The following is a 15,723-nucleotide window of genomic DNA, read 5'->3' as shown; positions in this document are numbered from 1 at the left end:
AGGCATTTTCATGAAACACGATGCATCCAGCTCCTTTTTTTTTTTTCCTGTCCTGTGGCATTGTGGTGACTGTCCCAGCCGGCAGGGATGCCCACCGTTCCTAGTGTGGCAGCTGGTATATTCAAAGGCTCTTCAGTTCTTCCTCCGTTTTGCTTCCTTGCTTTTTTGTCTCCCTCCTGTTAGCACTCCAGCCACTTGCTGTTACTTCTAAAGGTTTGAAGTAGTGATGCAGTGCTTTGTAAATTCTTGGCCTAAACTGAAGCGGAAATTCAAGACAAACTAGGCTGAAAACTGATACAGACAACCCCCAAACAAGTTAACAGTAAATGCAGTTTACATAAAATAAATTAACTAAACTTATTACAGTATGTGGGCTGATTTATTTTCCACTACATCCAGCATCCTTGACAACAGAGGATTAGCTCCGTCTTGGTGAATATTCATCAAGTGTTGGCACTGATACTGATACAGTATCGGTATCATCGCCGATACTGGTACTTAAACACAGTATCGGTGTTGGCAATGGGGATTCCGATACTTATAACTGACTGTAGCACGGCATATTTTTAATCACACATCAACTAAACAAAGCTAACAGAACCAAGACCAACTCTATGCTACACTGGCCACTTTTCAGTGGCTTTTAACTGACTAAACTTTTCAGTCTTTTACTCAAGCTTTTCAGCTCTTTGCCAGTCTCTTCTTGCTGCTGCTTGTCCCTCTCTCTCTCTGTTCCCTCCCAGCTCTTTAAAAAGGCACCCGAGCTGAGAGGGAACGAGAGCTCGCTGCTCCGCCTCCCCGTCACCGCCCCCAGCTTGCAGCTCGGGACTTGCTCCATGCCCTGGTGCCTCTCGTGGCCGGCACCATCGTCCTCGTCCTCCTCCTCCCACCGTCACTCGCGTGACTGGCGTCCCTCGGCTGAGCTCGGGCTTTGCGCTCCGCCCCCTCCCCACTTGCGGCTCTCTCCCTGCCGTCCTCGCCGAGGTTCGCCACTGGGTGTTCGGGCGGGCGCATGGCACACTGACACCACATGCGCACTAGTAGACAGAACTTAGCAGCACATCAGCAGTGTGGGTTGACAAGCAGCAGTAAATATGTTCATGGCAAAACTGTACCGGCAGTATTTCATGGGGGAAAAAACATGCTAACAGGAGCCCCTTATCCCCTTATGCAGATTGTTATTGAAGGAGCAGACTGAACCACCAGGCTCTCGGCGTAATGTTGCCTTTAGCCTTGATTTAGCCTTCAGCATAGCAGCCCACTAGCTGACCAGCAGGATGCTATGCTATGCTAGTGTGGTGCACCTCTGTTGGTCAGCTGTGTCACTCAGCAGCGGGGTCTCACGGCCTGTTGCTTCAGACGAGCTGGAGAAAACTCTGACAGTCACCGCTATCGATAGTGTGAATGTTGATGATATTTACTGAACTCTGGCAGAGTCTGATGCTCAGAGATGCAGCATGAGTGAACGGGACACACGTATGAGACACGTGACTTGAGAAATTTGGATGTGAAACAACATTCAGCTCCGTTTTTGAGCCAGAGAAGCTGCTGTGTGCTGATGTGTAAACACCACAGGTTTATCTGTATACTAACTGTTTTGCATAATAAAGATATTTTACATGTACTGAAGTTGTTAAACATGGTTCCCATCACTGATTATATAATATTAAAGACTAAGTATATAGTATATAAAGTAAATAAACAAAAATAGGTGTTCTTAGGTGTCTAATATATATAGTCCAAGAAGTAAATGCTATCACTATGTTTTATTTGTAATACAGAACATAGACTTTACCAAAATAAAATAATTTAAAAATGTAATTGTATAAATTTGAGGATTTAGAGGTTAGTTAGGTTAGATAGAGGTGGTATCAGTATAAGTACTTGGTATCAACGCACATTTAAGGATTGTGTGACGGTATTGGTATCGGAAGGGAAAAAGTAGTATCGGTGCATCTATAATAATAATAATAATAAGAAGAAGAAGAAGAAGAAGCATGTTTGGGTAGGAGTGTTCGCTCCTCTACACTCCTTTGGGGTGTTTATCTTAGGTGTGTTTGATATAGACAAAATATTATCATTGCGACTGCATTGTGCATACATTTCAAATGCTGTATGACTTGCAATATCTTAAATATTAATCAGACAAAAAATAATAATGGGACTTGGCTAAAGATCGACCTGACCAAAGATTGATCAAATCACTCATAGAGGGTTATCTGGAGCTGTGATTGGTCAGGGTGCTCACAGCACACAGTAAAGACGCTGTGATTGGTTACTGTAGCCTTTCCTGATGTCAGTATTACGAAGACCAGTATTGCGGTTATGACTAATATAAAGTATTTTGCGCCGCCCTGTTCTGTCTGTATACGCTCTCTGTCTTGCTTTCTCTCTCCCTCTCCTTTTTCTTTTAAGTCTGCCCTCTCCCTCTGTCGCTTCATCTCTTCTGCATGTTTCACATGCATTTCCTCCTCAAATCCAGCGTGATTTAAGCGAGGCCTGTCTGCTGTAGACTCTAATTGCCAGTCTCTTTGCGTGAAAAACGTTGCTACTAATTCCGTCATGCAGAGAGGACTGAGCCGTTCTAAAACTGCCCTCTTTTCTCCAGCTCCGTGTAACATGGCATTTTCTGCCGTTTTTCTCACTGGCTCCTTTGATATGAAAGTGCGGGCGAATGGCACGCTTTCAGCCAGCACTTTTATTGAATTATTGAATGAAAAAAAAAAGGTGGGGAACGGTAAAGAACAGTAATTCCAGACTGTTCCACGCAGTCATACCGATTACGCAGATGCTGGGAGTCTTCAAAACCATATATAAAAGGCTTTAGCTGAGCTTAAGAGGGTAAATATTGTTGCATTTCTGCCGTTTATATGGTAAGTAGCGCAGCCTGAGAGGTGGCAGGAGGCGTTAAGTAGGGCATCAGAAACTTTTGTGTAGGGCGAGGGGCGAGGGCCCAGGGTTGGATTTAGATATGTGTGGGTGAGGAGGCTTTTAGTACCCACTGTCCTGCCTGTGAACTCTTAACAGCCCAGCTGGCACACGAACAACTTAGGAGGGAGCTGTTAGGGCCGCTGGCTAACTGTTCTCACGCAGGAAACACAGCTTTTACAGTGACACGCCAGCTTTCACAGTGACCACATAATGCCTTCTGTCCTTGGCTTTAATGGGAGATAAAGGCCAAACAGGTGAGTCATCCTGTTTTATTGAAACCGGGCTGTTTCGAAACAAAGAAGAAGTTGAAATTCTGAGTTTTACATGCCAGTGTGGTGCAAACAAGTGCAGCTAACCTGACATACAAACAGTGCAAGGCCTGCTAACGTTAGCCAATTTGGCTGAACAGCTGAGCCTGGGATGTTTCTGTCACCTTTCAAATGAAACTGAAAAGGCAGCAGACCCTCAGTCACCTCCCACTGTCTAGTCTGTCGCATCTGCAGTAGTCCAAGGTAAAGGAATGAATGGCCGAACTAAGGTCAGCCTTAGCATAAAATGGCCACCAGAGCACTTCTCTTTACTTTCGCACCGCCTTAAAGGAGCCGGCTGCAACAGGCCAGCTGGTACTGATTGCAAGGGCTGAGGGTGTGGGACGCACATATGAGACAAATGGCTTGAGAAATTCGACAAAGCTGAATATCTTCTAATTTGATTTTTCTGTTCCACCTTAAATAACCTTGGTGCAGCAAATACATTCAGACGCCTGTATAGTTGCCGCAGTGTATGCTGCACCATTTAAGGTGGAACGGGAAATTTGAACAAAAAACTGGCGAAATAAGAAGCCAAATCAGCCTTGTGGAAATAAAGATGTGAAGCAGCGAATAATAATAATGATATTAATAATAATAATAATGATAATAATAATAATGATAATAATAATAATAATAATAATAGTGCATCATTTGTGGAGTGTGGATGTGTCTGAGTCCCAAATGACTGTTTCTTAGCTGTATTTTGCACCGTTGGGCTGCAGAATCCAGTATTTAAAGTCCTACGTCGTGCACTATGTAGGGAGCAGGGAGCCTTTTGAGATTCAGCCCCAGCGTGAGAAGAGGGGCGCTGCTAGATTGGTGCTAAATAAGACTTGCGGTGGTAATTTGGTGACCAAAAAGTACTTATAAAGCAAAAGTTTGCATTAAACAGTGCTGTGTCATCATATGTTCGATATTATACAGAAAAGGTTAAAAAATTCATGAAATGACTGCAATATGCAGCGATAGGTGACTGAACGTTCTCCTCATTCAGTGGTCCATGGTTGCTTGGTTACGATACCGCACTCTGAAGGAGGTATATTTCTTGGCGGAATACTTATGTTGATTAATGAATAATAACTTTAATTATTTTATATTGTGTTCTATCATCTTTTGTGTGGGCTGCCATGTTATAAAAGCAATAAGCCGCTTGAGGCCATGCGTTACTGTGGTTTTATCACATGGAAGGGAGTTTTGCTTCGCGTCGTGCCTAAGAACACCCTTCCCTGTGATAAAATTGCAGTAACGCATGACTTATTGCTGTAATAAGCCACTGTTAACCTACACAAGTAGATTTACCTAAACATCTGTAATGATTTCATTAAAAACAATCATGTATTGTGATGTATATTGAAACCATTAGAAATGTTAATGTACTGTGATATTAATTTAATCCATACTACCCACTACTGAGCTTTGCAAACTGAGGTTTGCTCAGGTGTGTGCACCTACTTATTTTTGCCTCGCTGCTTACCATCACTGTGCCCTCAGACAAGAGCCTTGACCCTCTTTCAAAGTGACTGACCCCTGGCTCAAAGCCCAGGCTGGACGCTTGAGTCTCACAGTGATGCACCATTCACAGTCACTGAGCTGGTGTGGCACATCAGTTGTATTCGCGAGAAGGCTTTATCTGTCTCTCCCAGTTGTGTGAAATTTCTAGAAATGTCAGAGTGGAACAGAAAGGTCTTTCAGTACATTTTAAATAGGGTTGTATTGATAAGGAAGGTCGAGTAGCCTCTCAATCAATATTCGTGGCACCTTTCTCCAATAAACTTTTCAGCACGACAAGTAACGTGAGCCTGCTTAAACCAGAGGAAATAAACACGCTCATGCTTAAAGGGGATTTCCACCAATTATTCCACCAATTTCTGCATAATTAAGTTGTCAGGATTTAATAAAGTCAGAGTGCTTTGATGTGAAATGCTCCATTCACAGAGAAACGTACTGACTCACAGTGGGGCTGATGGGAACCAGACGATAGACGAACCAAACAAGTTTAATGATTCTAAAATCTCCCTCACAGAAAACTGTTGCAATGAAATGGTTAGGAATGTGTTTCCTGATACTTGATGCCTTGTTTGATGTCGATAGATTTAGAGAAAGTTTTTGCCCATAAAGGTCCAGAGAGGTCCATGCAGGATGTTGTAAAGCAAAAGAGAATCAGGCAAGAAACCAGGCATTTTAAATAGTTAATAAATAGGATATGTTGGTGTTAGACATCACAGTGCCTGGTTCCTGTCATCAATACGGTAAAGAAAGTTTATCAAATCAAAGTTTGTCTAGAATAGAACATTTCACGTCAAACCACTCTGAATGACTTTACCTACATCATAATGACTGAACTACATGAATGTGGGAAGATATTTCAAGTTGCGGGTGCTAAAATTTTACGTTTTGTATATGTAATGTGACTGATGATGTCATTTTTGATAGTTTACATCAAACAGAATGTGTCATGCAGTGCTATAATGAGGTGAGGGCCGACAATATGTACATCAAACCACTGCTGTTTGTTCTGGACGAACTTGATGCAAATAAGCTAAGCGGCGTCCAATCAGATTGTTCAGTTATGATCGGTTGAGATTTAACGTTGGAATGCATGCTGAGCGGTTGATAGATTATGTTATGTTAGATTTTTTTAAAGTTTAAGAAATCGAAATGAGGTTATTTTGGGATTTACAACTAGCCTATAATTCTGCATTGAACGCCTGCCGTGTCTTGGAGCCACGTGACCGCAAAGTGGCCAACAGTTTTCAGGTCACTGTAATGAAAATACAGCGTTCACTTAAACAGTGCCTCTACTGTTGTTATTTTTTGGTTGCAGGGGGTGCCGCAGCCCCCTCAGTGCACCCACTTCTCGAGTCCCTGCTGAGTTATTTAAACTTGTAAACTAACTGTGCTTCTGGTTGCTTTGATAGTTCTTGTTTTATGCATAACTGTTCAAATGTTGGTTGTGTTGTTGGGAGATCGCAAGTTCAATCTCAGGTGGGTAGGATGGTCCTCTCTGTTCCCCATTACTCGGCATGATGCTAGCTGACATAAAAGAATCAGCAGTTAGTGTTCTCCTCCAAGCGTGTTGAGCTGTCCAGTGATGTTTAACAGGCTAGGCTTCATCCATGCAGCTTGGTAGCATTGTGTGATAGGAGGATGGGTGGGTGAGAATCATTCATGACAAAATTGAGGAGAATTTAAAAAAAAACAATCTTAAATCTTACCAATGTAAGAACCTTGAGGGCTGTTATGTTACTGGGCTGTAAGGCTGGGGCTCTAAGGCTGGGGCTCTAAGGCTGGGGCTCTAAGGCTGGGCTACATTAATTGCTTTGTGCTTTGTACTGCCCTGTGTTTTGAAGCCAGTCTTATATGGGCTGAAATAACGTGAACTACAAAATACACGAAAATGCAGAATATGAGACAAAAATGATTCATGCGCTGTGATGGAAGCACTGCCATTCCTGCCTGAACAAGGAGTCAAACTTCCAGTCTTTCAGTGAGGAAGTTTGGCAGCAGCGCAAAAGCCTCGCAAAGCAGAGGAATCAAGTTGTTCTGTTGTAATTATGGTCTGTAAGCCCAAAATTGGACCAATACCATTAATTAAATTGTCCCATTTATCAGTTAATAACATAATAGCAGCTGATATGTTGCGTGCCTCTAGTTTAAAGTCGCGTTCTAACTGCAGATGACATCAATATTATACAGCCAAGGCTGATATAAGAAGATGCTGGATCTGATATTGGAGAGAAGAATCAATGAATCTGAACTAATCTTGTAACAAATCTGCTCTGAAATAGTCCTCACTCACTGTGTGATTTGATGTTAGCAGTGGGAAGTAGAACGTTTGAGTAGTTTCAGCATGATAGTCTACTTTCAGATGAACTGCTTCAAATAAAAATAGCTTATTTTGAATTGTAGTAGTTTTTGAACAAGTTTGCAATCATTGTAAATATTGACCAATACTCAAAGTTTCAATTCCAGTATTGGTATAATGAAAAGAAACCGTTGTATCGCTATATAGAACATAAGATTTGTCTGCTATTTTGGTCCGGTCTCATCTAGTCCAGTTTAGTCTAGTCTGGTGTAGATAACTCCGCAGTGTTTGGAGGTGTAATGATAGCCCAAGGCCGTGTTTGTCTAACAGCTCTCTCAGAGGCTAAGTGGGGTTGAAGGCCGTCCCTGTGGTCGGTCACTGAGGCGTTGAGGGAGTGGCGTGTTAGAGCCGACTCAACACTCTCTCGCTCATAAATGATGGAGTGATTCCCATCTTTATCCCACACACACGCTGCGGCCTAGGCACTTCTGACCAAACCACTGAGTCTGAGAGAAGCAGCCGTTCCCCACCGTCCTCCACTGAGCCTTACTGTCAAACCTCATTCTTTTTAAAGTGGGTTCCAGAAGTTTCTCCTGTTGGAGGAGCAACTGAGCATGTGTAGGAAAACACAGAATCATATATGAACACTGCAAAAAAAAAAAAAAGATATCCTAGTGAGTGAAAATGTCTTAAATCTAACCAGTATAGCTAATATTTCTTATGAGATTGCTGTAAGAATATTAGTTTTATTGTAGATTGTACATTAATTTTTTATTACTAAGGGAATTTCATTAGTTATAATCTTAAAGTGGCAGTCATACGATATACACTCTTTAAAAAGATGGTTCTTTAGTAAAGTGGTCCTATAAAGAGCCATGAACACTCAAAAAACCCTTTGCATGATTAAAGGGTTCTTTGCATCATGAAAGCGTTCTTCAGATTGATGGAGAATGTGCTGTAGACAGTTCTCTATAGAACCTTTTTGAAAAGGGTTCTATATAGCACCAAAAAGGGTTCTTCTAATATTACAAGCTTGACATCGTAACAATAGAAGAACCCTTTTGGGTGCTATATAGAACCCTTTCCAAACCATCTACAGCACATTCTGAAGAACGCTTTAATAATGCAAAGGGTTCTTTGAGTGTTCATGGTATATGATATAGTGTGTGTGTGTGTGTGTGTGTGTTGGTGACGGTGGGATGACATGTACAGCGGTGGTTAGCCAGGAAGCTACTACCATAGCATTTAGCAAGCTGGCTAACTTGCCTACCATGAACAGTAAAACACAGTGAATTATATATCAGATTACACACTGATCTGTAGCAAAACATGCCAGTAACTGGCATGGTTGGCATGGAGGGGGTGACTTGTGTGCAGCTGCAGTTAGCCATGGAGCTAACCTCACAGTTAGCTGGCTAACTAGCCTAACATGCATAGTAAAACACAGTATTAATTATATACTAGATAATTATACATATCACAGTGTAGTGCTTCACACTGATCTGCAACAAAAATGCCAATAACTGCGCAGCTGCAGTTAGCCATGGAGCTAACCTCACAGTTAGCAAGCTGGCTAGCTAGTCTAGCCCAAACGGTAAAAGCAGAAAAGTAAAGATAATAATACAGTCTCCCTATCAGGTGTTTATTTACAGCCATTGGGGGAATTTTTTTATTTTGTTTCCTTCATTTTGGAGGTTCAGTGCTGCTATGTGTTGGATGGCCCCTTCAGAGGTCAGCGCAGCCAAAGCAGTGGCCAAAGAGACAAATTTACATGTCAAATAAGTCAATAATTGAATGATGTTCTTGGGAAAAATGATTTAAGATATAATTTTTGGCATGAAGACAGATTGAGTTGAGCGCAGCGCTTTTCAGTCCTTAGCAAATAGCAAAAATGTCCGTCCCGGTCACAGTACAGACGCAGCACTCCACTGTGATGAGGAGATTATTGCCAGCTATGTAAATGTCTCCACGTCCTGTGATGGTCTGTACTGTGTGCTCTTACATGATGGAGTGGAAGAGTCTATTATCACTGCAGTGCAGTGATACGACCTGAGATCTCCGCAAAAGTAGATCCTGACGCTGCAGCACCAGCGGAATGTGTGTACGGTCAGGAGAGCGATAAGAGCGTCAGACGGGTTTTTGCGCTTTGTGTTTGGGTGAATGAAGCCCAACACGGCTAAAACACAATCGCGAGCCACAGTGCGGAATAACTGGATGAACAGAGAGAGAAGAGCAGCCTTATCAGGACAGGATAGATTAAAGCAGGAGGAGACTTTAAAATCCCATCTCTCTCTCTCTCTCTCTCTCTCTCTCTCTCTCTTTCTCTCTCTCTCACTCTCATTAATCTCTACCAACATATTTCTGTCTCTCTGTCATTATCTTTGCCTTCTTCCTCTTCTCTCTTTTCTCTTCTCTGTCGTCTGCTTATCTCGCTCTCTTTTCTCCTTCTTTGTCTCTCTCCCCCACCCACTCCCTCTCATTCTGTTTCAGTTTCTTTTACTTTTTTCTTTCAATCTCTCTCTCTTTCTTTCTGTATTCGTCTGTTTTCTCTCTTCTTTCTTCTCTATCTTCTCTCTGTCTCTCTATTTTCTCTCTCTTTCTCTCTCTTCTATCTTCTCTCTGTCTGTTCTTTCTTCTGTCTTATTAGTCTCTATTCTTTCTTTCTCTGTTCTCTCTTTATTCTTTTCTCCCTTGCTCTGTCTCTGCTCTCTTTATTTGTCCCTTTATTCTCTCTGTCTCTTTGTTTCTTCTCTCTGTATCACTTTAGTTTTCTTTCTTTCTCCTCTCTTTCTCTCTTTCTGTTTCTCTATTTTCTCTCTCTGTTCAGTTCTCTGTCTTCTCTCTCTCTCTCTCTCTCTCTCTCTCTCTCTCCCTCCCCATTTCATCTCTCTTTGTCTTTTTTCTCTCTCTTCTCTATCTTTCTCACTCTTCCTGTTTCTCTATTTTCTCATGCTCTCTTCTCTCTCCCCTCTGTCTTTCTCCATCTGTTTCTCTCTCTTTCCCTCTCAACACCTTTCTCTCTTTCTCTTTGTCTACTTCCTTTTTTTGTCATGTCTCTCTCTCTGTTTTCTCTCTTTCTTATATCTTCTCTCTCTGTCTTTATTTCTCTCTCTCTCTCTCTCTCTCTCTCTCTCTCTCTCTCTCTCTCTCTCTCTCTCTTTTTTCTATATCCCTCTGTCTGTCTCTCTCTTGTCCACTTTTACTCTTTCTAACCCTCATAAATTTTCCCCAATGTCAACCATCTCTATTTCTTTCTCTATTTGTCTCTCTATTTTCTTTCTTCTTTCTTCTCTGTTTCTTCACACTTTATCTCTCTCTCTCTCTCTCTCTCTCTCTCTCTCTCTCTCTCTCCCCAGTATAATAGCTTTGTTCTCAGTTTTGCTGCTGGCTCTTGTACTAACTCACACTCCCAGTATAATGAGCTGAAAACACCGGAGGAGAATTCACCTCGACGCGTCCCTCTTCCTCTCTACAGTCCCTCCAATGTCTTTTTAATAGCAGCAACAGCTGGAGACAACGGCCATCTCGGCTGCTGAGCACACACTTCTGAGTGCACACTTCAGAGTGCGCACTACTACCCCTCCACTCCATCTGGCTGCCTCATTATTCCCCGAGGAGGCCACGGAGCGCGGACAGCGTCAGCTCCGGAGAGCCGTTCTAAAGCGTGGCTTCATCAGGGCACGCACTGCCCCGGGCTCTCCGCTGGCTCCTCGTCCTCCTGTCCCATTCCAGAAGGCTCTTTTTGGCTCGCCGTTCGTTGAAGGATAATGGGGGCTCGTCCGTTTAATTGCTCAGGATGGAGCCGTATAAGAGTGCTCAATGTCTCGTTTAATTGCGGGTCGTAAGGAGGGGTGATAAATAGTTAGCGGTGGCGTTTTGTTGTTGGCAAAATGCTAAAGTGCTGCATCCACTGCACTGCTGCAGTTAAAGACTGTGAGCCTAACCTTTATTTACTGTGATTTGTTTATCTGTACACGCTTATGTGCAAAAATAATGCAATTTTCTGTGAAATTTTACTGACAAATTCACAATATGATTTTCTGAGCATATTGTCTGTACATAAAAGCATAAAGACCTGCAGGTTTCTTTACAAAGGGAGCATAATTAGATTTGGTGCACTGCAGTTTGTGAAACGAATAAAATTTATTGGTCCTTGTTCATGAAAATTGCATAAAAACAAGCATAGATTTGACCGCTTTAAATGACGTACGGACCACTCCGCATCTGATCAGTGCATGAAATCAAGCACCACCCCACCATTACCTCATTTACATTTCATTTCCATAAACTACGCCCTTATTCATGCAGATGTTTACGTAGGGCCAATAAAACAACAGTACGTATTAGCCAATGGCTGTGCTTGTAGGCAAAGCTTGAGGTCGAGCAGAGAGTGCACTGTGCCCCCTACTGACAAAATTTCATTGTCTTAAAATTCCGATGAGTAGTAAGAATAAAGTAGCATTTACCGGCTTTGTTATTTTGTGGGCGGAGTCAGTCGTATAAAACAAAGGCACAGTGTAATGTATCTTTAATTGGAACTTGGAATAGTTGCAACATTTGTTTACACCAGTCTGCATGTACAGTTAATACGTCCACGCTTATACTGGATTGCGATGTGCGTAACTTATTAGTATGATTGTGATTTTCAATTATTATTCTTAATACTGGTGTTATAGATTGTATTGATAATAGTTTTAGTTAGTTAACTGCAAATCGAGCATTTTATTTCATTTGTTAAGCTGTTATGCTCAAATTTAAATAAATAATTAAATTTAAATTAAATAAATAATGATTTTGTATGTATTTGGCCTATTACAATCTGAATTAATGCCTTGTGTTTAAATAGATCACAACATAATCCTTGCAAATATCTATGGCTAAAATCTTTGTTTTTTTTATTGTTGTTATTGTTATTATTAATATTATTCTTATTATTAGTAGTGGTATTGGTGGGAGTAGTAGTGGTATTAATATTGGTAGTAGTAGTATTGGTGGTGGTGGTAGTAGTAGCTGTATTGGTGGTGGTAGCATTGGTATTATTATTAGTAGTAAAGGTAGTATTGGTGGTAATATTAGTATTAGTAGTGGTGGTAGTAATAGTAGTAGTATTGGTAGTGGTGGTAGTAGTAGGAATAGTAGCGGTGGTAGTAGTATTGATAGTAGTAGTAATAGTAGTATTGGTGGTGGTGGTAGTAGTAGTAGTATTGGTGGTAGGAGTAGCAGTAGTATTATTGGTGGTGGTAGTATTGGTAGTATTAGTAGTGAAGGTAGTATTGGTGGTAATATTAGTATTAGTAGTGGTGGTAGTAATAGTGGTAGTGTTGGTAGTGGTGGCAGTATTGGTAGTAGTAGTAATAGTAGTATTGGTGGTGGTGGTGTTAGTAGTAGTAGTATTGGTGGTGGTGGTAGTATTGGTAGGAGTAGTAGTAATAGTAGTAGTGGTACTAGTAGTAATAGTAGTATTGGTAGTGGTAGTGGTGGTAGTAGTATTGGTAGTAAGTCTAAAATGACACCCAGGTTTCATATAGGTTTGATATACGTAGCGAAAGAAAAGAACCAAGCTTTCATAAAGCGTTTTTCTCTGAGATTTAGTGCCAAGGTTTAGTATATAGTTTTCTCATGATAACAGGTTAGCGTGTAATGGACACACATCTTTATGCTAACTAAAAGTAATAAATAAACATAAATTCTCCCAGATTGCCTTTTTCATTCGTAACAGTATACATTATTTCTAGGGTATTTGAAAAGTAATACAGACAGCCGAACAACAGAAATCATAAAGGTTTACATCCTTACTGTATACTGTAGTAATGGAGTTGTGTGCATGTGCAGGTGGTGAGGGAGAGCCCCAGAAGATGGCTGAACCTGCAGGAGTACCAGAGCAAGAAGCTGATGCAGGACAGCGGCGTGACCGTCCAGCGCTTCTTCGTGGCGGACACCGCTGCCGAAGCCCTGGAGGCTGCCAAGAGGCTCAGTAAGTAGCACCTACGTGCTAACATGGGTACAAGCTTATATGGAACAGAGAGTGGCTCACATACATGCTAACACAAAAATAGTAACTGAGGGAAATTTGTGAGGCAAATTTCTGCTGACACAGCAGCATGCTGAAATAGAAACATGATGAGCTTAAAGAAATATGAAATAGCACCGCAGTCAGGGCCAGAGACTGAGTTAGAGGCACCTAACTGGGCATTAAGAGTGTGAGGAGCTAGCACCTCTATGCTAGCACAGTGACATGCTACACTCTTAAAAAAAAGATGGCTCTTTAGTAAAGGGAATGATTCTATATAGAACCATTTCATGCCTTTAAATTATGGATATTGGGTGGTCTATAGGGGCGGCACGGTGGCGCAGTGGGTAGCGCTGTCGCCTCACAGCAAGAATGGCCTGGGTTCGATTCCCGGCTGGGTGACCAGGTCATTTCTGGGTGGAGTTTGCCTGTTCTCCCCGTGTCTGCGTGGGTTTCCTCCGGGTACTCCGGGTTCCTCCCACAGTCCAAAGACATGCAGTCAGGCCAATTGGACATGCTAAATTGCCCCTAGGTGTGAATGTGTTTGTCTGTCTGTCTGCCCTGCGATGGACTGGCGACCTGTCCAGGGTGTATCCTGCCTTCCGCCCAATGACAGCTGGGAAAGGCTCCAGCACCCCACCGCGACCCAGAAGGATAAGCGGTTTAGATGATGTATGTATGTATGTATGTATGTATGTATGTATTAGCTTTGTCATTACTGTTATACTGGTACGCAGATAAATGCAGATAATGCGACGTACAAACAGACTGATTTCCTCACCTCTTGTGCAGTGAGTTGCAGCCTGGGGTGAGTTGGTCCAGTTTATTGTTAAAGGAGCAACATCAGATTGTGATGAGTTAACAGGGAAAAAGAGAGTGGAGTGAAAAGGAAACCGGTCTCCTGCAAATTAGCCTTGCATGGAGACCAGCCAGCTTCCCGCACGTATGAGACAGATATCTTTTTGACACTAAACAACATAGAGCTCAGAGTAGCTGCTGTGGGCTTTACATAATCTCACCTTTATCTTAGTAGAGCTGGAAAGCAAAAGTGACATACATTGCCTATATATCAGTTTCTATTTTTACTATTTTGCCTAATACAAACATTTTAGATTTACTTTAGTTAAATATGGCTCTTATTAAAATGACGAGGCCACCAGAATAATATGCCACTGTTCCACTACAAAAAAAAGGTTTACTTAAACACAGTGGCTATATTAGATACATGCACCGATCAGGCATAACATTATGAGCACCTCCTTGTTTCTACGCTCATTGTCCATTTTATCAGCTCCACTTACTATATAGGAGCACTTTGTAGTTCTACAGTTACAGACTGTAGTCCATCTGTTTCTCTGCATACTTTGTTAGCCCCCTTTTGCCCTGTTCTTCAGTGGTCAGGACCCCCATGGACCCTCACAGAGCAGGTACTATTTGGGTGGTGGATCATTCTCAGCACTGCAGTAACACTGACGTGGTGGTGGTGTGTTAGTGTGTGTTGCGCTGGTCTGAGTGGATCAGGCACAGCAGTGCTGCTGGAGTTTTTAAACACCTCAGTGTCACTGCTGGACTGAGAATAGTCCACCAACCAAAAATATCCAGCCAACAGCGTCCTGTGAGCACTGATGAAGGACTAGAGGACGACCAAAACTCCAGCAGCACTGCTGTGTCTGATCCACTTGTACCAGCGCAACACACACTAACACATCAGTGTTACTGCAGTGCTGAGAATGATCCACCACCCAAATAGTACCTGCTCTGTGAGGGTCCATGGGGGTCCTGACCACTGAAGAACAGGGTGAAAGGTGGCTAACAAAATACGCAGAGAAACAGATGGACTACAGTCTGTAACTGTAGAACTACAAAGTGCTCCTATATAGTAAGTGGAGCTGATAAAATGGACAATGAGCGTAGAAACAAGGAGGTGGTCATAATGTTACGCCTGATCGGTGTAAATACACACACACCAATACATTATGTTTGAATTTTCTGTTCATTTGTCACCTTTATCTACATATAGTGTCATTCTTGATATATAGTTAAATACTGAAAAGCTTCTTACAGTTAGTTTATTCATACAGGGCAGAGGACTGCCTGAGCTGGGCTATAAGACTGCAGTGTATATGTGTCCCAGCTCTAGAGGTGCTGGGCTGTTCTGCTTGACTAAGACAAACACATGTAGGGCTGTAATTTTGTAGCAGTCACAAAAATAAATGTATGTTGTATTTTGCCATTTTCTTCTTTTGTGAGCAGAAAAACGAAAGTGCTGTTTCTCTTCCCTTTCCCTTTTTTCTAAGATGTCTTTTTTCACCCTCTTCCTTGTAAAATACCTCGCTCCCTCTCTCTGCTGGTGTATTGTTCCAAGCGCACTTATGTGTGCACATCTACATGCACACCCACACATGCAGTGTGTAATTCATTGATTTATTTATTTATTTTCCCTGGATGAGCCCGTCCACTGTGTTGTGGGCCAGTGCAGGTGTTGGACGTTGAAAGGTGCTTGATTTATTTCAGCGGCCTGAGAAAGAAAGATGATGCCTTCACGTGTTTGGTAGATGGTCAGAATTCGCAACTCCGTCTAGCGGAGTCTGTTTGCCGAGCTTATTTAATGCACTACTGATAGTTAGCCAACCTGATCAGGTAGATAGACGTTTACTTGCATTTTA

General features: G+C 42.1%; 1 protein-coding gene across 1 annotated transcript in view; it reads left to right on the top strand.

The window, feature by feature from the left end:
- Positions 1 to 15,723, top strand: part of suclg2 (succinate-CoA ligase GDP-forming subunit beta) — a 184,869-nt gene that overhangs the window by 31,792 nt on the left and 137,354 nt on the right. Inside the window, exon 2 of the mRNA XM_036559221.1 lies at positions 12,880 to 13,021. Within this exon, the coding sequence (XP_036415114.1) occupies positions 12,880 to 13,021 (142 nt within the window). The remainder of the gene's footprint in view (positions 1 to 12,879; positions 13,022 to 15,723) is intronic.

Source organism: Colossoma macropomum, unplaced genomic scaffold (assembly GCF_904425465.1).
Source record: "Colossoma macropomum unplaced genomic scaffold, Colossoma_macropomum, whole genome shotgun sequence".
NCBI lineage: Eukaryota > Metazoa > Chordata > Actinopteri > Characiformes > Serrasalmidae > Colossoma > Colossoma macropomum.
Note: the sequence above shows the minus strand (reverse complement) of the source record. Positions and strands in the feature narration are given on the sequence as shown.